This window comes from Vigna unguiculata, chromosome 3, assembly GCF_037176805.1.
Source record: "Vigna unguiculata cultivar grain cowpea cultivar isolate G323 ecotype 2 chromosome 3, ASM3717680v1, whole genome shotgun sequence".
Classification (NCBI taxonomy): Eukaryota; Viridiplantae; Streptophyta; class Magnoliopsida; order Fabales; family Fabaceae; genus Vigna; species Vigna unguiculata.
The window spans coordinates 47,182,237-47,209,997 of record NC_140794.1 but is presented as its reverse complement, the minus strand read 5'-3'; the positions used below and the strand labels follow the sequence as shown (position 1 = coordinate 47,209,997).

The window sequence follows — 27,761 nt, the reverse complement described above, 5'->3', positions numbered from 1 at the left end:
ACCCTTTAGTTGTGTATGGGTGGTATGTATTAATCAGTATAATTATGGTTATTTTGAGGATGACTGTATTATATATTTACTGGCCTACGTCATTGCCTACTTCTGAATTATTAAAATTTAAATGTTTTGTTTAATAGTTTAAAAACTATGAAAACGGGATGTTACATTATTGACTAATTTAAATACTAATTTATAATATAAACTATTTTAGTTACCAATTTAGAAAGCAATTATAATTTTTTCTTTAAAATAGAAACTATTTTAGTTACCACTAATATTTAAATTGTTCACTTTCACTACAAGAAACTGTCCATTAACTACCAATTTTAGTGACCAAAAGTTGTTAGTCACTGTAATGATCAATCTAGATACCAATTTACAAAATAAAAAATTATTGATTACTAAAATAATATTGTGAATAAAAAATTATAACTGGTCACTAAATTGATCACTAATTTATTATAGACTAATTTAAAAATCAATTTCTTTGGTAATAAAACTTTAATGACTAATATTTAGTGACCAATTTTCATTGGTAACTAAATTTTAAAAACAAATTTAGAGAACAATTATAATTTTGTATCTTATTTGACTATTTTAATAACCCATACTAATTATAAAGCTTTGCTAACTAAATCAAAATTATTAAAACTTACTAATAATAAAATTTTATTGATAAAATGTTTATCGTAAATTAAATTAAAAGAACATAAAATTTCGTTAATAATTATCTATGGTCTAAGATTTCATTAGTATATTAAACGTATTTTAATCATTAATAAATTTTATTAATAAATATCATGATTTTATTTATTTTTTCTTATTATCCTTTTTATTTTTTATTTTTTTTCATTGGTGACTCTTATTCCTTCTTCTCCTTTGTCTTCGTCACCTTGACTGTTGCCGCCACCTTGTCTTCCTTTCCTCCTTCTTATTATCTTTTTTTTTCCTTCTTCTCTTGTATGTAATAGTCTCCATGGCTCCATTGCTTTCATTTGAATCAAGAGAAAACAATCAAAACATCACTTAGAATATATAATATCTTTTAAGAAAATAAACAAACACCCTTTATAATGCATAGACCCGTACATCTATTAAAAATAAATTTCTTAATAGAAACTTTCTTTTATTAAATACTAAATAATAAAATCATACATTGCAGTCACGTGATTAAATGTCTTTAAGGTATTCTTTTATTAATCGAGTCAGTATTGTTACTCTCGCTAAATTTTGTCTTTTTTCAAGCCTTATGTTTCAAGAAAATTGGGGTGACACCAACTTGTGACCATATAAACGCCATAGTTTCTGGCTTATGGTAGCAACACACAGGGTTGCAATTTACACAGACTCTTCAAACTACTCTCCTTTACTTCTTTCCTTCCCAATCATAATCATCACAGCACAATACCAGATAAGATTTTGTAACCAAAATCCGACACCATGGATTTACTCCTGCAACTGAAAACCGTACTCCAACCGTTCCACACGACGATCTTGTTCATAATCCCGGTGACGTTAGTGCTGTGGTGTTTACTGTCTCGAATCCGCAGAAAAACGGCGCCGTATCCCCCGGGGCCTAAAGGCCTTCCCATCATAGGGAACATGAACATGATGGACCAGCTCACACACAGAGGCCTGGCCAAACTCGCCAAGCAATACGGCGGCGTTTTGCACCTCCGAATAGGGTTCCTCCCCATGGTTGCCATTTCAAACGCGGAAGCGGCGCGTGAAGTGCTCCAAGTCCAGGACAATATATTCTCCAACCGCCCTGCCACCATAGCCATCAGGTACCTAACCTACGACCGCGCCGACATGGCTTTCGCTCACTACGGTCCCTTCTGGCGCCAGATGCGCAAAATCTGCGTCATGAAACTCTTCAGCCGCAAGCGCGCCGAGTCCTGGAACTCCGTCAGAGACGAAGTCGACACCATCGTCCGCACCGTTGCGGCGAACGTGGGCAACCCCGTTAATGTGGGGGAACTGGTGTTTAACCTCACGAAAAACATCATCTACCGCGCCGCTTTCGGGTCCAGTTCCCGACAGGGACAGGACAAGTTCATTTCAATTCTTCAGGAGTTTTCCAAGTTGTTTGGGGCCTTCAATATTGCGGACTTTGTGCCTTGTCTCGGGTGGGTTGATCCTCAGGGTCTGAACTTGAGACTCGTCCAGGCACGCGCCGCCTTGGATAGCTTCATTGATAACATCATTGAGGAGCACGTGGAGAAGAAGAGGAGCGGCAAGTGCTGTGAGGATGAAAGTGACATGGTTGATGAGTTGCTGAATTTTTACAGCCAAAACCAAAACCCCAGTTTCAGTAATGAATCAAACGACTTGCATAACTCCATCACACTCACCAAAGACAACATCAAAGCCATCATCATGGTACTTTTAACTCTTCTATTATACTTATATATAATAATTCCAATCATTTCTAAAACTTCTCTTATTAACGGGTATCCTCCTGCAATTTCTTTTAAATTTTCTTTCTGTCTATAACTATTATTTATTTGAGGAACAGTATTATTATTTCAACGGTATTATTTGGGAAACAGTATTCAAAGATAGGTTTATAGCGGGGCATTCATCCGTTTAAATTCAAGTTATTATATATATATATATATATATATATATATATATATATATATATATATATATATATATATATATATACTATTTTTTAAACATTTTTCACGGATGAAAAAAATGATTTTCAAATGGAGTGAGTATTGGTCATTTTTTTTAAGCCTGTATTTAGTTGTAGAGAAATGCTGTCTTTCTAATTTTAATTATTTGTCTCTGAAAAAGATGATAAACAATTAAATCTTTTCTCTTTGTTAAAAACAGTTTAGCGAAAAATTTAAAAAACCATTTTGCTAAAAATGTTTTCCGGAACTATAGTTCCTTAAATAATGAACTAAATACGAAAAATATCCGTGTTCTATTTTATATTTTTAAAATTGTGAAAACTTTATATTTTTTTTAGCAAACGCTGCCTTGTATACACGAAAAGTTTTTGTGATAGAATAAACTAAATATGAAAAATATTCATTTTCTGCTTCATATTTTTAAATTTCTGAAAATTTATGTATTTTTAAAAATTAGTTTTTATGAACATTTTATTAATAAAGTTGACAAAATTATTAAATACAATAATTTTTTATAAAAATTAAGTAATAAAATATTAAAAAATATTTATCAAAAGTTGATTGTTTGTATTGTCGAACCAAATCTTTTAAAGGATAATGATACTGTAATTTGTATTTTTTTATTTTCTGACGTAATTTAAGGTTACGGGAATGGAAGATGAAAATAAAAAATTGAGATATTTTTTTGAAAGTATCATTTCCCATATATACTTTTTTTAGGAAAGGCGGCCTTGTACACACGAAAAGTTTTTGTGATAAATAATAATCATTAAATAAGATTTGTACTTATTGTACTTTACTGAGAATCAGAATCTATCACCTGTTCCTAATTTTAGCTTTCAGTCTATAACAAAAAGATTAATAAGTTGAAAGTGCATGCATAATTTTCAAAAGAATAGCACGTCCATGGCCTCCAGCATTTCAATTTCAAGTTTTCAACCCAAAATGGAAAACAAAAAAATTGATAACAATGGAAAAACATGCAGGACGTGATGTTCGGAGGGACCGAAACGGTGGCATCAGGAATTGAGTGGGCAATGGCGGAGCTAATGAGAAGCCCAGAAGACCTACGGCGCGTGCACCAAGAACTAGCCGACGTAGTGGGCCTGGACCGGCGCGTGGAGGAATCGGACCTCGAAAAGCTCGTCTTTCTGAAATGCGCGGTGAAGGAGACGCTGCGGTTGCACCCGCCGATTCCGCTTCTCCTCCACGAGACGGCGGAGGAAGCGGTGGTTTGCGGGTACCACGTGCCGAAGGGTTCGCGCGTGATGATAAACGCGTGGGCCATTGGAAGGAACGGGGACTCGTGGGAGGAGCCGGAAGCGTTCAAGCCGTCGCGGTTTCTGGATCCGACCGTGCCGGATTTCAAAGGGAGCAACTTTGAGTTCATTCCGTTCGGGTCGGGTCGGAGATCCTGTCCCGGAATGCAACTGGGGCTTTACGCGCTGGAAGTGGCCGTGGCGCACTTGCTTCACTGCTTCACGTGGGAATTACCCGATGGGATGAAACCCAGCGAGTTGGACATGAGTGACGTGTTCGGACTCACCGCGCCGATGGCGAGTCGACTCGTGGCGATTCCATCCAAACGTGTGTTATGTCCTTTATAATGTTTTGTTTTGCAAAGAAGAAGAAAAAGTAGCGAAAGTGTAACATCAAATGAATATTATAAAAACAATGGTGGTGAAGTGTTTGGGGACTTTTATTTGTTTTATTGAATGTTTTTATTCCCCGAGTATAGGTGGAGGAATGTTTGGGGGATATTATTACATTTCGTGACAGTGTGGATTAATGTAAAGTAGAATTGAGGATCTACGTGCCAAAACGTCATTGTTGCTGATTCAATCAGTTATTGATTGTTTATTGATACATGTGTTGGTTGGATGATTATATCTGTATGGAGATTAATATATGTATCATTTGGTATGTTTTTGGAACATGATTAGAAGTTTTTAACTTTTGAATTTAAATTGTTGTAAAGCTTGATATTACTTAAAGTGAGTTATCACTTAAATGACGATCAAATTTATATAATGATTACACTCACGTTTTATCTTAAGCAAAGTGCTATTTGATAATTTAGATAGATTGAATACAGAATTTAGTAAATATACATGTTGAAGCTTTTGACTTTGAATTTAAACTCCTCTCAAGCTTGATATTACCTCAAAGTGTGAGTTATCATTTAAATGATGTTCAAACTTAATGACTACACTGATATTTTACCTTAAGCAAAGTGTTGATGATGTGGATGAAGTTCTAGATTCTTGAATACTCTTGTATCACATGGAGGTGTTTAAGAAATGAGGTGTCAGTAACTTCATAATTGTGGAATATTGACTCTTGAGTTATGTGGAAGTTGGAACTACTGGGAGGAGTATGAACAAATGTAACTAATTTTGTATTTTATTATGTATGTTAATGATCAAGTTTATATATAGGGTTAAATATGTTTTTAGTCTCTTAACTTTGACGAAAAAAAGAAATTTGTTCCTATCCAAAATTTTGATACATTTTTTTTCTAAACTTTAAAAATAAATAGATATAACCCTTTTAACCTAATTAAGTTAAATTCTTTTGACGTGTCAAACACACCTCTCAGCTGACATTGAAGTGAGAACGTGTCAAATGATGTAAATAACTCAAATGCTAGCATGATATGTGTTTGACGTATTAAAAAATTTTATGTAACTGGGTTAAAAAGACTATATAGATTCATTTTTAAAATTTTAAAACTAAAACATATAAAAGTTTAAGACATGAAAACGAATTTCAATTTTACGTAAAATTTATGAACTAAAAACATACTTTATATATATATATATATATATATATATATATATATATATATATATATATATATATATATATATATATATTTTTCATTTCACTCACTTAAAGTATCTTTGGATTACAAATACTGTGTAGTGAATGCATCTTCAAATAAGATTATTTTTAAAAAGATTTAATTACTTTTTTTGTCCCTTATTTTAGGAAATTTAATAAAAAAATCACATTACATCAAATTTTTAAAAATCATGACCAAATTTTAAACTAAAAAAGATTGAATGACCAACTTGATATTTTTAAACAAAAACAAAGACCAAAATAATAATTAAACCTTTTAAAAACTGTTGATTATTTTGAAAATATAGTTACTGATTAAACTTTAATTTTAATACAATTATTCTTTATGATAAATATAACTATATAGTTTGTATTAGAAGTTAATAAATAGTTTACTTCTACTTAGCAGAAGGAAGTAATAATTGTTGCAATATCAATCAATGGTTACTCTTCGTTTACAGACTTTATTTAATCAAACGTTAAAATATTTTGTTTTTTATCTTCTTCAAATTTGGTGTGAATTGTATATTATAAAAACGTCATTTCAGTCTACCGTCACTTAAATTTAAGTAATTTTATCGTGTTAAATTGAGTGATAATATTTTTGGCATCTAATGAAAGAAATATACGTACTTAATAACTAAAAATATAAAAAAATTATTTTCTTAACTATGTATACGTATTATTATACTATTAAAGCAAGTTATTAAAGGAAGTATGAGTGATTAAAAGAAGTAGAAAATGTTAATTTTAATTAGTATGGCACTTTGAAGTTATAGAAATGACGAAAGGTGAAGTTGTTGTGATTACGTAATTTACTTATAGATTTGGATGAAGAAGTTGGAGAGGTGCATAACACAATTGGTGGTTAATTAATTGAGATGACATAAGGAGGAAACTTAGAGGAGAGGAAAATAAAGGGGTTTAGGTCAGATTTCAAAATTAATATTTGAAGGCAGTTGAAAAGTAACACTATTGTGGGTCCTCTTTATTCTCTCATGCTGGAGACTCACGTTAAGGAATTTACCACACTACACAAATTTTATTCTTTTATTTATTTATTTATTTCAAGTATATATACCAAAATGATATTTAATTTATCATCAGTTAAGTTGGATTTAATTCTCTTATACTTACAAGTTAAACGAGTTTAAATAAGATTAAAAGTGAGTTGACTTAGAACCTACCAACAACAATCATTTATTAATTTTTTATCATCTTCTTACAAGTTTTTAGTATAATTATTTATTATTTCTAATTATGTAGGTTAATAATTTGATTTTTTTAAATACTAAAATAATGTCCAATAATGTTTAAATACTAGAATGATATTCAATAATGTTTAAATAGTTAAGATGTTTAATTTGTTTGTTTATCGAAGTTATGTAAGTTAACATTTTAACTTTCAACTACTATCTATAATAAGTAAAATAGGTGAACACTTTAGTTGTCCTGTTATAAAATAATGGTATAAAATAATAAGTTGAGTAAATCCATTTTGATCGTATTTTAATAAATATATAAAATGAATTGGAAGAACTAAACATCTTTAAGTAGGTCAACCCACCAACCCATAGCAGGTCAAACTAGGTTGCAGAATTTTTGCTTTAGCAAAAAGGAAGTCAAATTGAGCTAAATTATTTTTAGATAATTCTGTAGTAAGTGAATCTGTGTGATATTGACTCATTTTGACATCACGTTAAGAAAATGACAATTATAAATATATTTTTGTTTAAGTATTTTTAACTAGTGTTTAACCCATCCTATAATCAGATATTTGATTATAACATACTTATAGGTATTTCTTATTTTATTTGAATAATTTGTAAAATTGAATGAGAAATTTTTATTTAAACTATCTTTTTTATTTTATTTTAAAATGCAAAATATAAAAGTATTCAATTATTTTACAACTATATTATTACTACAAATAAATTTTATAAAAACATCTCCATAATTAAATTAAATATAAAAAAGAAAAGAAATTATTGGAATCAAATATTATCATATAAAGGTTACATAAATTTTCTTGTGATATGAATTAGGCGAGTCAACTATAATCAAGTCAAATTGTGATTATAGTTGTATACGGTGTTGTGGAAAATAGGAACTACCTTTAGTGTGATAATGAAAAAATAATAATTCCTAGGATTGTATGGACTATATGTTTTACGTGTCTTGGTATTTGTATTAGTAGGCAAAGGAAATAAATATTGTTATAACTTTCATTTTATGAAGTTAAACCCTTGCAAGGAACTCTTATTAATATTCTCTCGATAAGAATTAATCCTCAATTTTCATTTGTTTGTAGTTAGAAAAAACATCAACAAAATATTTGAAGTTCTTGTGACAACACATTGGCTTATAACATTACGTATACAACTATGCCTAAAAACCGATTGTAAAATATCCCCAAATTGAAAGCAAATTAGAGATCTCCTTACAGGAGTCATTTACGAATAGAAGCATTATTTCAATCTAACTTTTATACATTTAGGTCCAATCTAAATACGTGGAACCTATACTAAAGTAATATTTTTATTCATAAACAACTTTGAAGATGCTATAAGAACATGCATTTAAATTCTTCCGCTTAAGCATTTATAATCCAAGATGCTTGTGTTGTATTGATACCACAGCCACGCACAAAATGCACAAAATGCACAAATATCCCCAAAGGCATGGCAAATAAATAAACAGAAAGAATATGGAATGGGGCTTAAAAAACAGGCCCAATTCGTTCCTACTTGGAGCTAGGTCCTTTCTGCTCCACTAGTACCGACCAAAGAAAAATAATGGAAAAAAAAAAGGTTGAACCAGAATTGTAATGCAACTGTTTCTGAGAGAAGACAGATCTTCAAAGCAGCTAGGTACCTTGATTCTTTTCCACCTCTTTTTTAATCTCATAGGAATACAATTCGTTTACATCAAAATACGTAATACTGCAAGACCAACGGCAGAGATCGAAACCAGTGTTCCTATGCAGTATTTTATGACATCATACTTGGCTGCTTCTAGCTGTGCTCTTAAAGAATGGATCTCCTGCATATAAATTAGAGCAAAGGGTTTTCAGAATGCAAATTGCTAAATTGGCTTTGGTTGAAAATGGCAACCTCTGAATGTCACATAATTGCTTACTCTATCAAGTTTGTTTGTCAGGTTGTTAGTTTCAGCATTCTGGTTAGACAATTCCTCCCTTATTCTCCTGCATTTTCAGTGACTCGTCAGGAGTAATAGGAATTTCAATCTAATAAAAGTTCTGTAATCTTTAACAATCACCAATTTATTCTGAACTCTTACCCCCTTTCAAGGTTCAAATCTAATCGCTGCCCAGCAGTGACTTTATCAATCTCATACCTGCATCGCAAAACTTGTGCTTGTACCATAAAATCGTAACAAAACAAAAGACGACAATAGTTTGATCATGGCCAGTTGCTAAAAGTGATAAAAACCATACCTCAACTCACTACGCATCTTCTCTATATCATTCCTAAGCTTCTCTGTCTCATGTTGTAAAAGAGAGAAATGGTGTCCCTGAATTACAAGTTTTTCAGCATATTATAGCATCAGTCAAACAAAACCAATCTCATCAGCATCAATCAATGTAACATACAATTTGAGGTAAATAAAGTTACAAGGATAAAGAAAACGTGAAATTTTTAAGACCTAGGAAAAAAGGTTTCTAATATAAAATTAATGCACTCCCAGCATAAATGTCTCAACAAAATGCAACAGAAACAATCATAAATGTTTTGCATGTAATTTGCCAGCACATGAATTATGATGCAACCATTTCAATTATTCCCCTAAAAATTATGGTCAAATGGAGAACCAAAAGACATTCTCCACATATCTATTGAGTATTAGCAGTATCGACAATTTACGGAGCATGAGTTGGACCTTTCCATTTGGAAAAAAAACTAAGGGCCATTAGTTTTTTCGTTTTCACTTTCAATCACAAAAATGCCACATTTGCATTTGAAAGCAATGTTCTCATGTTTCCTATCCTCTAAACGAATATTTGGTAACAAGAAACAAATTTAAAATAAGGTAGAGATTTTGTAATTAAAAGTGAAAACAATAAATGAAAAAGATAATTATTTCTCAACCAAACATTTTAGAAATTAACCTTATGGTTTCCCATTAATAAATGAGATAAAACTGGAGGAGGATGACAATCATTATCCTATCACCGTTGTCAAACTCTCATGTTAACTCAAAACTCTTAGAAATTTATGATTCTAAGTAGGAAAAATGAATTAAATCGCTATCAGATTTACTCGGATAAGTTCATATAAACTTAAATTCTTGAATCAAGAAACAAGTAAATGATTTCAAAATCAAATGCAATTTTTGCACGATATTGACTCCAAAGTGACAGTGCTCTATATAGCTCATGCATTGTTTTTGAAGCCAACATAAATATAACATTTTCCGAGGGCCCAAATGATTTGAAGAAATTAACTCTTTTGAAATGTTTTCACTTAAAGAATATATGTTTTGTGAATCTGTGGATGATGTGATTATTTATGTAGTTTGATATTATGTAGTAGCTATTACTATCACAGACTATTGTAAGCTGGTAATTTGCTTTATAATGGAGTTGAAATTTTTAATTCTTGCATTGTTAAAAGGATTATGTTATAAATATGTCAATAGTAGAAGTTTTTATGTTATCTTTCAACCGCATGACTCAAGTCTTTAGAAGCTTTACCAGTTTAATACACTCTTAAGTTCGATAACCTTGCATCCTACCACAGCTAGAAAACCATGAATAATTTCAGAAACACAGAGCCCATTTAATTTAAAGATCTTCAAACATATAGGTTAACCGGACAAAGGGACTTCATAAGTTTATCTTAAACAATAAAACACTACAAAACAGATGTCGAAACTTAAAAAAATAACCATTTTAATAAACAATGGATAATTAGTATATCATCTTTCTTTTCTGTCTCTAAATTAAAATTTGTGTTTGCTTTTATTCCTTACATTTTGTAACAGGGTTTACAAACACCATGTTAGCAAGCTTCCCCACAGAAGGTTGAACATGTCGCTGACTGACCATCTTATGCGGCGAAGTTAATAACTACATAAATAATATCATTATGAAATGTGACAACATACTACCAGATCATAAGTTTCTATAAAATCCCAAAATCAAAGTGCTTCTAGAAATCCAACAATGAATCATTGACCATGATCACACCAATTGCAAGAGGGACTACTAAGAAGGTACATTATGCTTCAGATGCTAGACACAACTGAGAAGATCATCTACAAAGAAGAATAGAACGGAAAGAAGGGGAAGAAAAGAAAAGAAAGTGAACTGCTAGCCCAAAAGAAAAGAAGCACAGTGAAGAAAGTTTGTGATCAACTTAATCTTATATCTTCATTCTAACTACTTTCAGCTTCAGAGGACATGATCAAACAATGTCATAAGCATGTTTTATTGTTGCATTTGAAACAAAGTCAACAACGGCCACTTCTCAATCCTAATAATGGAGAAGCAGGATGCACATATTCACCAAGAAAGTTTGTGATCAACTTAATCTTATATCTTCATTCTAACTACTTTCAGCTTCAGAGGACATGATCAAACAATGTCATAAGCATGTTTTATTGTTGCATTTGAAACAAAGTCAACAACGGCCACTTCTCAATCCTAATAATGGAGAAGCAGGATGCACATATTCACCAAGATATTCTGGAGGATCCATGCTCGACGCTTTATAAATAAGCAAATGTGCAAGGTATTTCTCATCCTGAGTTATTATAATCCACGGAAGTCAAATTTATGGCAGTAAAATAGGATGCCGGCATGAATATAACCACCACACAAAATCCTTTCTTCAATCCTACCATGTTAACTACCAGTAGAACCAGGCCCTAAGACATCCACATGCACCAAAATCATAACCGTCAAAGTTTACACACAACATTCCACATATTTAAGAAATACCTGTGAGCTCTGCACCTCTGCTTTAAACTTGGACAGATTGGATTCTTGCATCATCTCGGTCTTAAAAAGAAAATTGACCAAAACAATATTAGTACCAACTGTATCGTTATAAAATTTATAAAACTGACAAGGGATAAAGTGAAGGCGAATTTTAAATCCACAAAAACAAAGATTATGGTCGGCACTAAAGGATCTTACTCTCTGCATTTCTCCTTTAGATACTAACGATTGAGACACATTTTCGAGACTGTCATTCAAAACTTCGGTTATGGCAGCGGTTATTGCCTCAGCTTGTTTCGAGGGCAATCCTTCCCCCTCTAGTTTTCTAACCTGTACGCAAAAAATCAAACAAGCAAATCAAGCCAATAAATTGAAGAACACAATTTGCAACATCGCAAATCATTCACCCTTGTTTAGGATCGCAAATAAAAGTGAAATCCAAACAAGGGAAACAAATGAGAGGAAAACTGTAAATTATTACCAGGGCTAAAGTGTCAACGAGAAACAAGTGTTTTCCGTTGGATTTCACCAATTGAGAAACATGCCTTGTCCCCGAAACAGGAAATGGATGGAATATTGCTCTTTCGAACGACGACGACACTTTGGATTTGGAAGCCCCAAAAGCTCCGATTCCAGATAACTGCCACATCCGCTTACGAACCGCGGCCATTTCCGATTCCACGAGCAAACCCCAAAAGCCGCACAACAATTTTCAACCTTGGCAGCAAGTTAACTACAAATCGAACAGTTAACGAAACCACAGATTTATATCGCACGAAGAGAAGTTCGTAAAAAACCACGTTTCTGGTCTCTCTCTCTCTTATCCTTTTTATTTTGAGTAATGAATGAAATGGGATGGGAATAGAAAGGGTGAGAAATAATATTAAAAAAGAGGAAAAGGTAAAGATTGATCGACCTGGGGAAGTGTAAAATGGACGGTTACCTCAACCAATGACCAATGGGAGGAGGAGGATGAGAGAGAAGCTGCTCCACGTCGTTAATCAGTGGTGGTGCTGTGATGAGTCATCAAATCGAAGAAACTAATACTAATGGTGTTCGTAAACAAAAGCAGTTGTTTTTCTCTTATCAAAGAGAACCAAAATAACGGAGCGAATGTCTTGGGGTTCACGACACCATCCTTCAAGTGCAAAAACGGTACGGGTTATGACAATCACAATTTCACGTTGTATTTTCGAATGTGGATTTTGATTTATCAGTTTCTAAAAAATAAATAATTGGAATTTCATATTATTAGAGTTTAGTGTATTGAATTTTAAGATCATTTTCTTAATCTTTCATGCTTTAGTTAATTGCGTATGCACCAAAAGTAATATGAACTACAATATCAGCTAATTTTATATCTTAATTTTTATTTGTCAGTAAAACCTTAGGCCTTTGTCGTATATTAAAAATAATACGAGATTTGGCTTCATTTTTAGGGAATTCCATGTAATGAAACTGCTATCAGAAACACCTTTCAGAAAACTTCACAAAGCTTTTGAATTTCATTATTTTATTGTATACATAATAATGACAACAAAAATTAAGTTTACAACCTGTTAAACTCTGTTAAGCCAATCTTAATGGGTTCCTTTTGTTATCCATTATTAAATCCTATTTTTCTCCTTTTAATTTTTAATTATAATGTGTCTTCATGCATTTCGTGCTGTTTTCTATAGTAACAAAGAGCATTGCCCTTTAATGCTATTAGGACCCGAATGAGATTATGCGATGAAGAATAACATTAATAGGTAAAGAAACCTCCATCCAATTAATAAATATACCGAATTTATTTATAAGAAAAAACAACATAAATACAATTTTTTACATTTGAAACTAAAAAAGTAGTACATCCTTATAGTATCGCTAATAAATTTGATGCATAACTTCTGAATAGTGTCATACTTAAATTTAAGTGTATGCAAGAAAAGCACCGTCATGAAAACTTCACCCTATATGCAAGAAATGCTGTTATATACAGGATAGTATGTTTCCAATTGAAGTTGGTCTAAGATCCTTGGGGTAGCCCACAGATAAGACGAATGGCCTTCAATCTGATCTGTCACATCGACCTGCAAACCAAGAACACTTATTAAAACATAAATATTCATAACTTTAGAATGCAACTTAGAAAACTAGTTTTGTACGTCATTTTGTATGAAGAAACATCTTACATTTTGGATCCCAGGAATATCGACAGGTTGGATTCCAGCTAATCCTTTCGTAAGTAGACTGCACAAATTTAAAAAATATATATAATGCTAAATAATTATTTTGATTTCTGTCTATTAAGATCAAACCTTTTACATTTTCCTAAAAGAATGGCAAGGCAAATAATCACAACAACTGCGAACTGTACTGGTTAGCCACACATAATAAGTAGAAAAATTATCGTGATACAGTTGTAACACCTCATCTCCAAAAGCATCGGTCCTAGTGCAATGAAATATCTAATCAACAAAACATATACTTTTATAATAAAATATTTTATATTTTTTTTATTTAGACAATATCCAACTAATATAATTTTAGTTTGGATACTCACAATTACAATTACAATTATATATTTATCATGTTATAAGAGTTTGTATACATTTTTAAATATATATCTATCTCCTTATACGTTATAGGCAGGCAATGACACACCCGACATAATCATATACAAGAAACGCAGTTATCTGCTCATACTTACCAACTCCCACTTCACGTATAAAAATACAAACCAAAAAATTTACCGATGAGCAATGTAGTGTGAAACTTCTCACGTAAAAACAAAATTATGCAATTTCATGCTATGGGCTTCTTTTATCAAGTTTATAGGTCCTGAGGTCATGGTAGTGCGAGTCAACTTGAAATACATAACTTTACGAATATTTTGCAATTATACTTCAAGATACCTGGCACGGAAGGCCACTCCAAGCATCCAGTCATTCCTCGAATAAGCATTTACAAATCTTCCTGATACCATCTACACAATACCGTGACGTTAGAAAGATTTATTCTCATTATACGGATAAGAAAGTTGTACTAGGAAAATTAAATGCCCCGCAAACCTTTCGAGCTGCTTCCCAGTTCTCGTCCATGATTGGAATGGGTGCTCCAAGAAGTATAACTCTTTCTACTAGTTCAGCTGCCAATAAGCAGGGCAAACAATAAAAGTAATAAGGTAACATCATTCAATGAATAAAGATGGCTAGAGTACCAAGGACATAAGTTATATGCAACCACCACTGGAATTAATAAATGAATAAAAGAACAGGAAATTATCTGATGTGTAGTCAAATAATTTAAACACATCAAGGATGAACAAATGAAAGGGGTGAAACTTGAAATACCTACCACTGTTTTCAGTTTTAGCCAAAAACTGTAAGCACTTGAAAATAACTCTCGCCCCTAGTGAGTAACCTATAAGTGTCACGGGTCTGAAATTCAAACATCAATACGAATACATTAATCTACAATTTTCTTGGAGCGGGACTAAAAGAAACTCTGGAATTCGTCAAATACCTATTTCCCTGCAATCCTCTTAACAACACGTCAGCAAGCAGCTTACCAGCTTTGTTTGATCTGAAAATCAAGACTAACTCAGCACGTAGATCTAAAACTAATCAAAGAAACAAAACTGATCATAACAAATTTTTCAGAGTTGGTGAAGCCATCACATGAACAACACCTTTTATCAAGAAAAAAAAAACACTAGGTGCTCCTTCACATGCCAAATCCAAACCACCTTGACATCAGCTTTCAGATTTGCATATTAATACACTTAATATTAATGATCAATTGAATTGACACTTTACAAATAACTTGTACAATTACCAAGCTAAAAGAAAATCAAACTAAACTTGAACATGATGATCAAATGACAATACAATCGTCAAATATAATTTTCTAATATCTTTAGTGGTGAAAAGGGGGCAACTTCAAATCCCTCAGAAATTTAAGTCAGATACCAGGACTCGGTTATTCAAGTCAGATTAATTCACTAATTCCACAATCCAACAAAAACAGTTGAAACCTTGAACTGAAAATCTGAACACTGATATTACATGTGATATGTTTTTTTAAAAATTCACCTTATCCACCAATTTATAATAACACTCTAGGATCAGTAACTTTAATAGCCCAAATAGTACAAGCATAGCCCAAACAATAAGAATCATAATTCCTGAAATTTTAACCATTTAGCACTTTGAATTGCATACATGATATTCGTAACAAAAGAAACAGGAAGAAGCTTCTTCCCACACTACCAAGCAACGTTCTATTGTAGACAGAATCAGGAGACAAAACACACCTGTCGATAGCAATTGTCCATTTACTGTCTATAAAATCGGTTGCTGAAAGCAATGCAGCTGGCCAAGCCAAAGCGGTTAAGAGTGAACTCAAAACAGTCATCATAGCCCCTCGTTTCATCAGCTCCATCGCAAGTTCTGATGCAAGTCACAGTAATATAAACATCATTGAAAGAGATACTTATGTACTAATAACTTAGTTTTATTAGAATCCCAAATCTCAAAACCCACTTGAAGTAAGCCAGTCTTGAATTGCAGTGCTCACAGCAATCAGATTCTTGGACTCCCACTGCAGCGCATACCTAACAAGAAAGGTCATTTCTGTTGGCAAGGATGATCACCATCAATCATAAGAATATTAACACTACAGTTCCAAGATAAACTGAACTACAAATAAAAGCTGATTTCAATAGAAGAGTGTAACTTTCTATCAACATCAAGCTTTCCAAGGTATCCGTGACCATTGAAGGGTAATATTCACTATGTACCCCTCCAAGTTGTCATTATGACCTTCCCAGGGCCTTACAAAATCTTCCTTCTCAAAGACAAATCCAGATACTAAGATCTCAACCCCTAGCCTCTGCAAGCAGAAGTTCAACAAGAAATTAATTTCAAAAATTAACCCGGTACAGATGTATTTTTTGGTATTATAAGAAAGGTGGGGCAGAGTTCATACAAATGCACACAGAAGCAAAGTCCATAACTCAATTTAAGCAAGCAAAGTCAGAAGAAAACAGGAAGATGAAAGATATAAAAACCTACGCCTTGGTTATGGTTTTCTCCAATAGTCTTGAATTCAAACTCATCAACTCCCCCAACTCTCCTAGCCATTTTGCTTCCAGTAAGTCCTGCTCCTGCAGCTGGAAGAAGTAGAACAAAGAGATACATAAAAATTTTCATTGTTTAAAAAAGAATTTGACTGACATAATAAAGAATAAAGAAATGCAAGATCAAGGAATCAACCATCCTACAGATTGCCACTTTTATAACAATAATAATATTATTTGTTAACACATAAGAACCACTGTGTACTTTGAAGGAATCGAATGTACTGTCATCGCAAAACAGGACATATTAGACATTCTATAGGCCCGCATGACTCCTCCAGGCTCCAGTTAGTTACAATCTAAAGTAAACACAAACTCTCATGTAACATTTGTACTTATGGCAATCTAAGAGGAAGTTATCCTATTTAAGCAGTTAGTGTAAGCATGTAAATGGATAATTATAACAACAAAAGTCTTAAACTACAAACTAAACTTAAAAATAAAATGAGAGAAAGGAAGCCACAGAAACGGGACATGATTGAATTCTAGCAAATCTAATAATATTATTGGCAAATATAAACCTCCAAATGATGCAGCAACAGCAACAGAACCAGCAACAGTTCCTGCAGCGCTAGCAGCTGCAGCAAATCCACTTGCTCCAATTACAGGGATCAGAGTACCCAACGTTGGAGCCAAAGCACCTAGACCTGCAGCTATGGCAGGTGCAGCTAACCCTGTTGAATGGTCAAAATAAAAACAATCATAAAGAGCTGGTTCATGTGGAAATTCTATATTTCATAAACAGTTACAAAAGATAACATGATCTCCATACCACCAGTAATAGCCAACAAAGCTCCACCAGTTATTGCAGCAGCACCAATTATACCACCCCGCTTTAATTTAGTCCACTTAGTTTCTTTTGATTGAGTTTCTTCTTTCTTTGACTCTTGTGCCTGAATAAAAGCCATCGCAGAACAAGCAACCATGGTCTCGATGGCCTCCTACAAAAACCAATACTCATCTTAGTCATTAAAGATACAGGACCAGTAAATATGAGATTCTAATAACTAACAATACAAAGCAAGTTTATAACATGCAAACATTTGCAATCACATTCAACTTGAATTACGGTAGATTAGAAATCAAGGCAAACATATAGGCAATGTTCACCACAATTCATAATAGTAAGTCACAAGACAAGGCACTCATCTAGCGATTTCCAATATATGACAAGTTATTTAGAAATCAGGCAATCATATAAAGTTCCATTCAAAAATCTCATCAAACAAACCATTTTTGTCCACTTGACATCAAGCCATGTTGCGAGCAACCGCAGAGCCACACGATGTCGAGCATCATAGCCCTTCCTTCTCTGGCCTATATCTTCACCTAAATTTGACAAACAACCAGACAGAAGTTCATATAGAACTGTCACCTTCCTCTGATCACTCAGCATCATTACTTCCTCAATTGGTCTCTCATCAATCTTCCAATTAACAGACCCATGTTCTGGCTCTTTAGAGTCAACTAAAGGAGCAATATCCATTACCTCCTGAACTTCCAAATGATCATCTACCTCTTCACCATGAGGCTGAACCTCATCAATTGCGAACTTCTCACGACATTGATGCTCATATTCGCGAAGCTTCTCCCTTTTAGACTCAGTAGACTCCAACTTTTTCTCCATTTCACGTGTGATGCCATTAACTGCAACTGACAAAGCAAGTTCTTGATCTGAAGTTTGAGAAGAACCACCGTCCGATTCTTGTGAAAGTAATCTCAAGAACTGTAACAATCACGAGCATTATTATTCTCTATTAGCAATATATCAAAATGAAGAAAAATAAATTGCCAGTTACACACTCTCTAACAAACGATTTCCACCACAACTTCAACTGTTAATTGAAACTCGTTAGAAATCACAAAAACTGTGCAGGTCTCACTCCTTATTTAAATAACGAAAGCCCACTAGTGAATGTACAGTTTTCAATATAATAAAAGAAAGTGTTTGTGTGTTAAAAGAATATATTGCTAACACTCTTCCATTTGAATATCAACAAAATTAATGCGTAATCTCCTTACGCATGACAACGAACTAGTGAAACGTACCGGTCCCACGTGATTCAGAGCTGAAGAAGAACCAGCGGTTTCCTCTAGCCCAAGCCACGAAGCGGAATCAATTTCAAGAAACCTGTTCAAATTCGGATTCAAATTCAGAGATTCAAAATAACTATCAGGATTTGCCCTGAATTATAACTAACACGTACTTAAAAACGGGGCGGAGCAAACCCGAATTGTTGTTGACCCAAAGATCCGGGTCCTCGGAAACCGAGTCGCTGCTGGAGCTAGTACTGGTTCGCTCCTCGGAGATAGAATCCTCAGAAACGGGTAACGGCAACGGATTGGTTTGGTTGAGTTGAGCCTCGTGCAGGGCCAGGCCGAACAATGCGCCGGCAGCATACCTCTGCGTCGGCGACAAAAGCGACGGCGGCGTCGTCGAGGGTGCCGCCATGTGCGATGCGATGATTGGGAAGATGAAGTGTTGTTTCCTTCTTACGAAGGCTAATCTCAGAGAGAGAGAGGAGAGGAATCGACGTCGTTTGGAAGTGGAAATTAGGAACGCGCTTCAACGGAAGGCGAAGGGAAAAAGCCTTTAATATGTTTCCATTTTAAAGTTGGGCGTGTGGGATGACGTGGCGAATCGGACCTTTTAAGAATTTTAATGGCGGACAAATATATAGTGTTTTTATAAGTTAATAATTCAATATTATAAATAAAAAAAGTAAAAGAAAATTCAAGAGCACACCAAAAATAGAAAGTCAAGCTTGTGTATTAAAACATAGGATTTAATTTACATATATCGTTCTATTTTTCTATTGTAAATAGGTAAAAGATTTGATAATATATATATATATATATGTAAAGATATTCAGTTAAATGAATCTTAAACATATGTAACAACATTGAATAGTCTGATAAAAAAAAAATCATTGCTAATGGCTGTATTAAACTCTTATTAAATCACTTCTGAGAAGTTATTATTGGTGACCCTCTAAAAGAACAATAATTGAAGAGTCGTTTATGAAAGAAAAGCAAAACTGTACATATAGATGTAAATAAACACTTCTAAAGAAATATAGTGAATATTAAGTTTTTTATTGAGTTTCGTTAAAAAAAATAAGTTAAATAAAACTTAATTAGAGTTAAAAAATAATAATTTATTGCAACTTCCAAATTAATTGAACTTTGTGACTAAATTTATTTCTAACAAAATTTAAAAAAATGAAGTGTTAAATATGTAAGCACAATATTAAATAAAAATAAAAAAGTGATTTGGATTTTTAAAAAAAATATTAAAATAAACATATCTTTAAAGGATAGAGTGAAACATGATTTTTATTTTTCAATCAAGAGTGATGTTGTGTTTGGTTTTAGGGATTTATTGTTTAATAGGATGGATAAGGGCGGATAAACTTTGTTTGCTTGAAATAGTTCAGCAATATGCATTTACCTAATTTTTTTTTTTTTTTTAAATTTTCAACTTAAAAAATATGCTTTTACTTAATAATAATAATAATAATAATAATAATAATAATAGTATTAACTATAATAATATTAATAATAATACCAAAACTAATAATAATAATTATATTTTATTTTATACTAATTTTAACAGAGGATAAAATTGTAATATAACAATTTTATCTATTAAAATATTATTTTATATTTATAATATCTATCAAATTCTTTGAAAGTTTTCATTACCTTTATCTTCAAACCCCTTACCTTTGACCTCTTCATCCCTTCAAATAAAATTACTTTCTCCACTATATTTCTTCAAATTCATTCACTCATTTTATTTTAAATCCATCTTTGAAAACAAACACACCCTAAATAATTGAATTACATGTCATTTGTTTATATATATTAAGAATGACACAATTTTATATTAGTTCATCTTAACTTTTGTGTTAGGTTCAATTTTTTTATGAAATTCTTAACCAGTTTCACTAATTACAATTCGATTATAAATGAATACATGAACTTATTATCAACAAATATAAGTATATAAGTCACTCTTAATGAACACTATGTTCATTAAGAGTATATATATAATTAAAAAAAAAAAGATGCAATACATAATGCACAAAAAATCTTCTTTCATTTATAACATCACATGATATAGACACTCTTATTGATTAAGTTATATTCATTCAAATATTATGTTGCACGTGTACATGTGTGGATGGGTGTGAGTGTGAGTGTGTGAATATATATATATATATATATATATATATATATATATATATATATATATATATATATATATATCTCATGTAATGGTCATGGCATTGACATCTAATCTAATACAAATCACATTAAGAATGGATTGTAGAAAGTGTCTATAAAAATGTAGTTTTCCACATCTAAAACATTCTAATGGTACATGACAATGAGGTTAGATCCATCGTTTCTAGATGTTTAGAGTCTACCATAAGGTTTCCTTTGATAATATTTGCCTTTGCTTATTAAAAATCTCCTAACATGGAATTTGAGCACTTTATTACTACTCTCCAAGTTCTCCACCACCTTTGTCTTTGACTTGAAGGCGAATATTACTTGATAGACATGAGAACTATCATTTTTTTATCACTTTTCTTTAAACCATACTCAAACTCTCTACATATTCAAGCTTCAAACATGGCTTACGTGTGAAATCCATGCTTAGTCAAATATGAATTTCACTACACTAACTACATAAACTTCATATTTTTTTTCTTTTATCTCACATTGTCAAGGAATTATGTTTCCAAAAACCTAGTGTTGAAACTATCCAAGTGATAGCCTTTCCTTAGCCTTCCATTATTTGTCTCATTACTATCCATCAAAAATCAATCTCCTTTATTAGATAGCGCAAACTAACTATTTGTCTTTAAGGCTTAAAGTAGCTTCAAATATCCTTTCTATATCCATGACCCATTGGTTAACCAACTATGATACCATAAATATAACACTTGATACACATACACATACGAAGCAAAAGATGTACACACTATATAAACTATAGCAAAGTTTTAATGTACTATATAGTATTACCCAACAAAGTGCTTGTAAAACATAATCTTTCTAGGATACATATAACAACAACAACAACAAAAATGTAAATATGCATATTTAGATAATCCAACAAAAGATGTTGATATGGAAAATATTGATCTGGTACCGCCTTCAAACCATGCATTAATACTAAGTGGCATCACAACAAAAAATCAAACAATCATTAAGTAGGTCAACTACTTAACCATTAAAATGATTTACAACTAAAAATAATTAAACATATTAAAATAAACTCCAAACCAACACATTTATTAACAATCAACTACATTTTAATCATTTTCGCACACTATAGATTTATAATTGATATACAAATAGTTAGACACAAGACAAACAACAATAGGCAAACCTCTTCAGTAAGACTTATATTAAGTATGTTTCACCAAATACCAACATCTGATCTAATCTATCACTTTGATATCCAAATGAATCAACAAAAATCAAGGATTAACATAAGTTCATTACAATTAATATTCACACATATCTACAAGTGTGTAATAACTTTCCTTCAGCTTATTCCACTGGATGTATAATTTATATAATATAGACCATCGATGAATTGAAAGGATTTTTGTAATATTGTAGATTCCATTATTTAATAATCACAAACACAACTAAGGTAAACACGTCATCTACATGTGTGACTCAACCGATCTGATTCCAATATAATCATACCACATATAAATCACAACTATCATATTATCATCCATTTATAACTCATCATAACACAAACAACTAATTCAATACATGAAAAATCACAACCAAGCTCCTTAGTTAAGGAATTTATACGTAGAACTTAATTGTATTGAGTTGATTCACTTATGTTTGTTCAATAGCTTATCATTTGTTTGATGAATTTAGTTTGGAAAAAACTTTGCTATGTAATCAAGATTCACTCACTAAACAAATTATACAAAACAAAACACTTATATAACATTTTCTAGAATTAATTTCAAGTCTTTTTACACATTCACATCAATTTAGCAAATATCAGAGATGTAGATTTTATATAATGGCTATTATTATTATTATTCAAAAGGGTATTACAACCTAGATTCAAGTGAAAAGTTAATAATTACACATAAAATCACAATTCAATCTAATTATATTTTGTTTAAACAATTAATTCTAACTCTATTAATAAGTCTTAAACTCTAATGTTAATATGTTTTTCATTCTAATTGTATATATTTCAACTTAATTAAAACGTGACTACCCATAATTAAGTAGCCATTGAAAACCTAACCTTTAAAAGCAATAAAAAGACACTTACTCAATTTTCAGTTTAACAACACATGAAATAGATTTGAAGCTAAAACAACTCCCTTGTCTAATATTGTTGAAAATTGCCTAAAATCTAAAACTCCAAAATTTATTCACTTTTTAAACTTGTAATACGAAGAACAACCAAAACACAAATTTAAAGAAATTATAAGAATTAGTTGAGAGAATCCATGTTCTCAACAACTAAAATTGAGAAAGATTATGAAATATCCCTATCGAGAGTAACGGGAGATAAAAGACATGAAAAAAATTAAATTTACAAAATTCAATCAAATTAATGTGTCCTTGTTAGAGTCTAAAATGTTTTAAAAGGGGTAAATGTTAAAAGTCAAAATCTAAGACTAAAAACGTAAAGAGAGCATAAAAGACTCATTTTACTTTATGTAAAAACAAAGAAAGAACAATGAGATGAAAAAGAAAAAGAAAATAGAAGGAGAAAGTGACACTTTTAACCTATAAATCTTACCATAGTTGTAAATTATAAAATATGCCTTTGAAAAGAAAATCGTAACCTTCATAACTATTGCATTGATTTGGAAGAGAAAACCATTTTATCTAATTATTTCGATTCTTTTAAATGACAATCCCATTCAATTGGTTTAATAAAAAAATTATTTCAATCAGATATAATTTACATTGGCTTTATTGAAATTGATTTTTATTTCAATTTTACTCTTTCCTTTTAAATATTCAATAGATAGTAAGTTGCATGATAAATATAATAAATATATTTTAAAATGCAAAAGATTTCCATTTACACGTCATTATATAACTATTATTAGTATACATTTCTAGATATATACACTGTACATTTTTTATACAACAAATAATTATATGCCTGCATTACTCAAATTGTTAGCAAATTGTTTTAATTAAATACATTCTTATTGAAAGCCATAAATTACACTGCAAAGATAAAGTCATAAATAAAAATATAAACAAAGATGATATTAAAAATTACTGAAATGTTTATAGGTAGGGGTGAGTTTTTTCTTTTTTTTTTCGGTTTCTTAACATTTTTACTTTTATTGTTTAAAATTGTTGTAAGAGTGTAATGACAAAAGAGGTTGTTGTTGTTATTGTTTTTTTTTTTTTTTTTTTTCACTCACTGTGACTGATTCACAAAATTGGGTGGAGCAGGGTTTTGGTATTCTCATAAGCCTCTCTTCTCTTCTTGCTCCTATTGCTATCCGTTATACACACACACTCTCTCTCATGTTAAACCTCAACGAACCCAGCTCCATCTGAACGCCTTTTGCCCCTTTCATTTTCTTACACCTTTCACTGGTAACGTGCGTATCAACTTCTTCTTTCGATTCAATTGAATGTATATGCAATACTTCGATGTTTTATTAACTTAATTTCGCTGTTCTGGAATACTATTTGATGATGCTTATTTCTTTTCTGAACGGTTCTTACAACGTTCTAGTCTGTGCCCAGTTGCGCCGCTATTATAGTTCAATTTTTTTCTGTTTCTCCTTACAGTCCCTCACGTGGCTGCACTTTTTTTTTTATAATTGTTCTTTTTGTTATAATGAACTCCGGTTGTATTTGCATGAATGTTTTAATTTGAGCTTGAAATTGTGAAAAACTGAAGGTAAATGATTAAATGTGGCCGGAATTGCGATTGGGGAGATTTTTGAAACCATGAATTGTGGTTAGGGGCTGTATGGGAGTAATAGGTGTGTATGTATATTATGTTATCTTTTTGAGGTTAACTACTAGATGTGCTGAAGTTGGTTTATGGTAGTAGTAATAGATGTATGGAATTGTTACCTTGGTATTCGTGCTGAAGTTGCAATGTGGATGATAAGATGATTACAGGTGTTTATATCGAATAACTCGAGCTAATTTTTTAGTTTATAACAGTTAAGTTGGATCTACGTATCCGTCAAGAAAAAGGGGGAAATGGTTATATATAGAATCAGAAATTTGTAAATTAGATACTAACTTTAGGAATCTAAGAATTGATGGATTAATGATATTATGATAGCAATTGGTTTGTATCTGTAATATGCTTATAATTGTCCTAGTTGTCTTTTTGTATCTGAGACTGCAATCTTTGTCCATTGATGTTGATTTTTTTTTATCTATTTTTTATTTCTTTGTACATTGAAATATCAAGTTGTGATCTCAATTTCTCACAAAGCATAAACAGGTAGGTCATATTGCCTGAGGATTTTAGTAACAATGACTGTGTCTGGGTTGAGTAGCTGTCCCTCAAGATGTCCCCAGCTACCTTTTAGTCACCTGGGATCACGCCATGTCAGGGTTATGGCTTTCTCTGTGGCTGGGAGATCTAAACAAGGAAGAGAGTTTCTCCAGGTGGAAAGGTATGCGCTATTAATCATTACCTCATGAGTTTGGAACTTCATGGCAAGTTAAATGGTTAAACAGTTCATTGTTTCCTCACCTTTTCACTTTACAGAACACGTTTTTTTTCTCCTATATTAAAAGGCAATAGACGACAAGTTCAGTTGGTCAGAAGTGCCATGGATGCTTCATATGGTGATATGGCTAATGATTCTGCTGGTAACATTTCTTTCTTGAAGAAGCTCAATCCTTATATGATATGATACAGAAAGTTTTACTGTTAACGCATTGATAATGTAAAACCGGTATGTTAGGTACTAGGTAAATGGTGCTTTTCCCTGGAGCAAAAAATTAGTATAAATAAAACTAAAATTGAAAATGATTATTTCATCTTCGTGGATGTTTGGTCCTCTCATAATGGTTGACTAGGAATTTAAGCACATTGTTCATAGCTCTTGGGGTATTTTTGAGAACTAGAACTGGAATGTGATATATAAATGCTATGATACCCTACCAACTTGGGAGGCTAGGTTGACTAACTGTAGGAGATTGAAGGTGGAAAACTGTTTTTAATTTTTTTGATTGAGGGTACAAAATCCTATTTTTTGTTTTTTCAGTTTTTTAGTTGCTTTAGGTAATGGATTATGCTTTACTGTTTACCCAGAATGGCTATTTCCTTTCTTCCCCACGTCCCCACCTTGTTAAAAATTGAAATATATATTAGTTGCTTGTCTTGATGATTTCATTGTAATTAATTCTTTCATTAATTATTTTTCTCCTAATGCATATGAAACTTGAATCTCTTACAAAAGAATCAATCAGGGTTATAGCATGCTCTAGTGGTGGAGCAGTTGGGACTGGGAGCAGCCCCATAGCAAGGTGGCTGCAGTGGCAAACTATTGATTGTAGAAACTCCCTTTGAACAAATAAGTTAGGATTTTTGGGATTTCAATTTCCAAAATGAAATCTTCTGCTGTAATAGAACGTGGTATTTGCTATATCTTTTTTTGAGGTCATCAGCTATCCAGGACTTGAAACTATGAAACCAGTAATATATTGCATAGCTTATCATTTTTCTGATCCTTTGCTGCAAATGCAGCTGTTTTTCCAAGAATTAATGTGAAGGACCCATATAAACGACTTGGAATAAGCAGGGAAGCTTCTGAAGATGAGATTCAAGGAGCAAGGAATTTCCTGATTCAAAAATATGCGGGACACAAGCCAAGTGTAGATGCTATTGAATCAGCGCATGACAAAATAATCATGCAGAAGTTCTATGAACGGAAAAACCCAAAAATTGACATTAAGAAGAAAATGAGGGAAGTTAATCAATCCCGATTTGTTCAAGCAGTCAGAGGCAGATTTCAAACTCCATCCACAAAATTCATTATAAAAACATCACTAACGTTCTTGGTACTTGGAGTTTTAACTGTCCTCTTTCCAACTGAGGAAGGACCAACTCTTCAGGTGGCAATATCTCTGATCGCTACAATGTACTTTATACATGAGCGGCTAAAGAGCAAGATTCGAACTGTACTATATGGGTAAGTGCACAAATGTGTTTTGTTCTTTCATATATGTTATTCTGTTAGCTCATGGTATGTTATTTTTCATTTAGAAGCATCACATTCCCATGGTGTGACATTCTGATGTTGATATCATTGCGCCTATCTCTAGAATTTGATGGATCTGTGGTTTTCTCTTCGGATTTATTCTTATATAACGTGGTGCTTTTATGCAGGTTTGGAGGCTTTGCTATTTCGTGGCTGTTGGGAACCTTCTTGATGGTGTCAGTAATTCCTCCTATCACCATACTTAAGGGACCAAGGGCATTTGAAGTGATCTCATCATTGATTACATATGTTTTATTATGGGTTTCATCGACCTATCTTAGGTGAAGAGGGTTTTAAAGCAGAAGACCAGTTTTTGCAGTTGAAGTTCACAAAATATTATCGCTTACCTTATTCAGTGTTCGAATTATAGCTCAGAAAAAAAAATGAAATACCTTATTTGTTGGTAAGCAGTTGTTTCACTTTCTAGATTCAATATTTGAATGAGCAAAGGAACTTAAGTTCTTTTAGAAGGGGAAATGAGTGAGTTTTGTTCAGTATGGATATTTTTAGCTTTCAAATTGACATATCTCTTTCAAAGGGAATTTTGTCTCCTTGAACGAGTCTATCTAACGTGATTCGAATTACTAGAGATCTAATGTAATTTCTAGGGATCAAGGGTCTAAAATGTTTACATTGTTACTCAGAAATGTGTGATCAAAGCATTTCTGATACCCTACAAGGATCGTCTTCTGGGTAAGCATTAATATAATTCATCACAAGTTTCCTTGCGTATAAAAAACAAAACAAAATTCTTACAAACACAATCATGCCCTCCAAGCAAGTTCATTTCCTAAAATACACTAGTAATGTCATTTCAGTCTTGAGAGTAAAAATAATATTAATCTCAGGGCGTGTTTGGTGTTTATAATTTTCAGTTTCTTAAATTTTAACTTTTCATCTTTTTGAATTATATCACTTTTTTA

The 27,761-nt window shown here is 32.1% G+C and overlaps 4 protein-coding genes across 8 annotated transcripts; 2 read left to right on the top strand and 2 right to left on the bottom strand.

The window, feature by feature from the left end:
• Positions 1-1,266: 1,266 nt before the first annotated feature.
• LOC114176860 (cytochrome P450 84A1-like) lies at positions 1,267-4,540 on the top strand. The gene is made up of 2 exons (XM_028062041.2): positions 1,267-2,382; positions 3,632-4,540. The coding sequence occupies exons 1-2, from the start codon at positions 1,441-1,443 to the stop codon at positions 4,250-4,252; spliced, it is 1,563 nt and encodes a 520-aa protein (XP_027917842.1). The 5' UTR covers positions 1,267-1,440; the 3' UTR covers positions 4,253-4,540.
• A 3,510-nt stretch (positions 4,541-8,050) lies between these two features.
• Positions 8,051-12,640, bottom strand: LOC114175751 (protein FMP32, mitochondrial-like). 2 transcript variants are annotated; one of them, XM_028060540.2, is made up of 8 exons: positions 12,395-12,640; positions 11,933-12,184; positions 11,650-11,781; positions 11,452-11,511; positions 8,947-9,023; positions 8,790-8,846; positions 8,628-8,694; positions 8,051-8,531 (listed from the first exon to the last, which is right to left on the bottom strand). In XM_028060540.2, the coding sequence occupies exons 2-8, from the start codon at positions 12,119-12,121 to the stop codon at positions 8,412-8,414; spliced, it is 702 nt and encodes a 233-aa protein (XP_027916341.1). In that variant the 5' UTR covers positions 12,122-12,184; positions 12,395-12,640; the 3' UTR covers positions 8,051-8,411. The 2 variants fall into 2 exon arrangements, with proteins under 2 accessions (XP_027916341.1, XP_027916342.1); XM_028060541.2 differs by having other exon boundaries at positions 12,368-12,581.
• A 582-nt stretch (positions 12,641-13,222) lies between these two features.
• LOC114179139 (transmembrane and coiled-coil domain-containing protein STS1-like) lies at positions 13,223-19,157 on the bottom strand. 2 transcript variants are annotated; one of them, XM_028065368.2, is made up of 15 exons: positions 18,781-19,157; positions 18,623-18,704; positions 17,805-18,299; positions 17,346-17,514; positions 17,095-17,247; positions 16,509-16,606; positions 16,235-16,326; positions 15,978-16,048; positions 15,749-15,884; positions 14,959-15,018; positions 14,791-14,873; positions 14,505-14,581; positions 14,349-14,419; positions 13,626-13,683; positions 13,223-13,523 (listed from the first exon to the last, which is right to left on the bottom strand). In XM_028065368.2, exons 1-15 carry the CDS (start codon positions 19,023-19,025, stop codon positions 13,404-13,406), a joined length of 2,010 nt encoding a protein of 669 aa, XP_027921169.1. In that variant the 5' UTR covers positions 19,026-19,157; the 3' UTR covers positions 13,223-13,403. The 2 variants fall into 2 exon arrangements, with proteins under 2 accessions (XP_027921169.1, XP_027921171.1); XM_028065370.1 differs by having other exon boundaries at positions 18,803-18,939.
• Positions 19,158-24,028: 4,871 nt separating this feature from the next.
• Positions 24,029-27,315, top strand: LOC114175017 (DnaJ (DUF3353)). 3 transcript variants are annotated; one of them, XM_028059771.2, is made up of 5 exons: positions 24,029-24,199; positions 25,071-25,245; positions 25,341-25,444; positions 26,325-26,769; positions 26,967-27,315. In XM_028059771.2, the coding sequence occupies exons 2-5, from the start codon at positions 25,103-25,105 to the stop codon at positions 27,121-27,123; spliced, it is 849 nt and encodes a 282-aa protein (XP_027915572.1). In that variant the 5' UTR covers positions 24,029-24,199; positions 25,071-25,102; the 3' UTR covers positions 27,124-27,315. The 3 variants fall into 3 exon arrangements, with proteins under 3 accessions (XP_027915572.1, XP_027915573.1, XP_027915571.1); XM_028059772.2 differs by having other exon boundaries at positions 24,029-24,204; positions 25,062-25,245; XM_028059770.2 differs by having other exon boundaries at positions 24,030-24,204.
• The last annotated feature ends 446 nt before the right edge of the window (positions 27,316-27,761 follow it).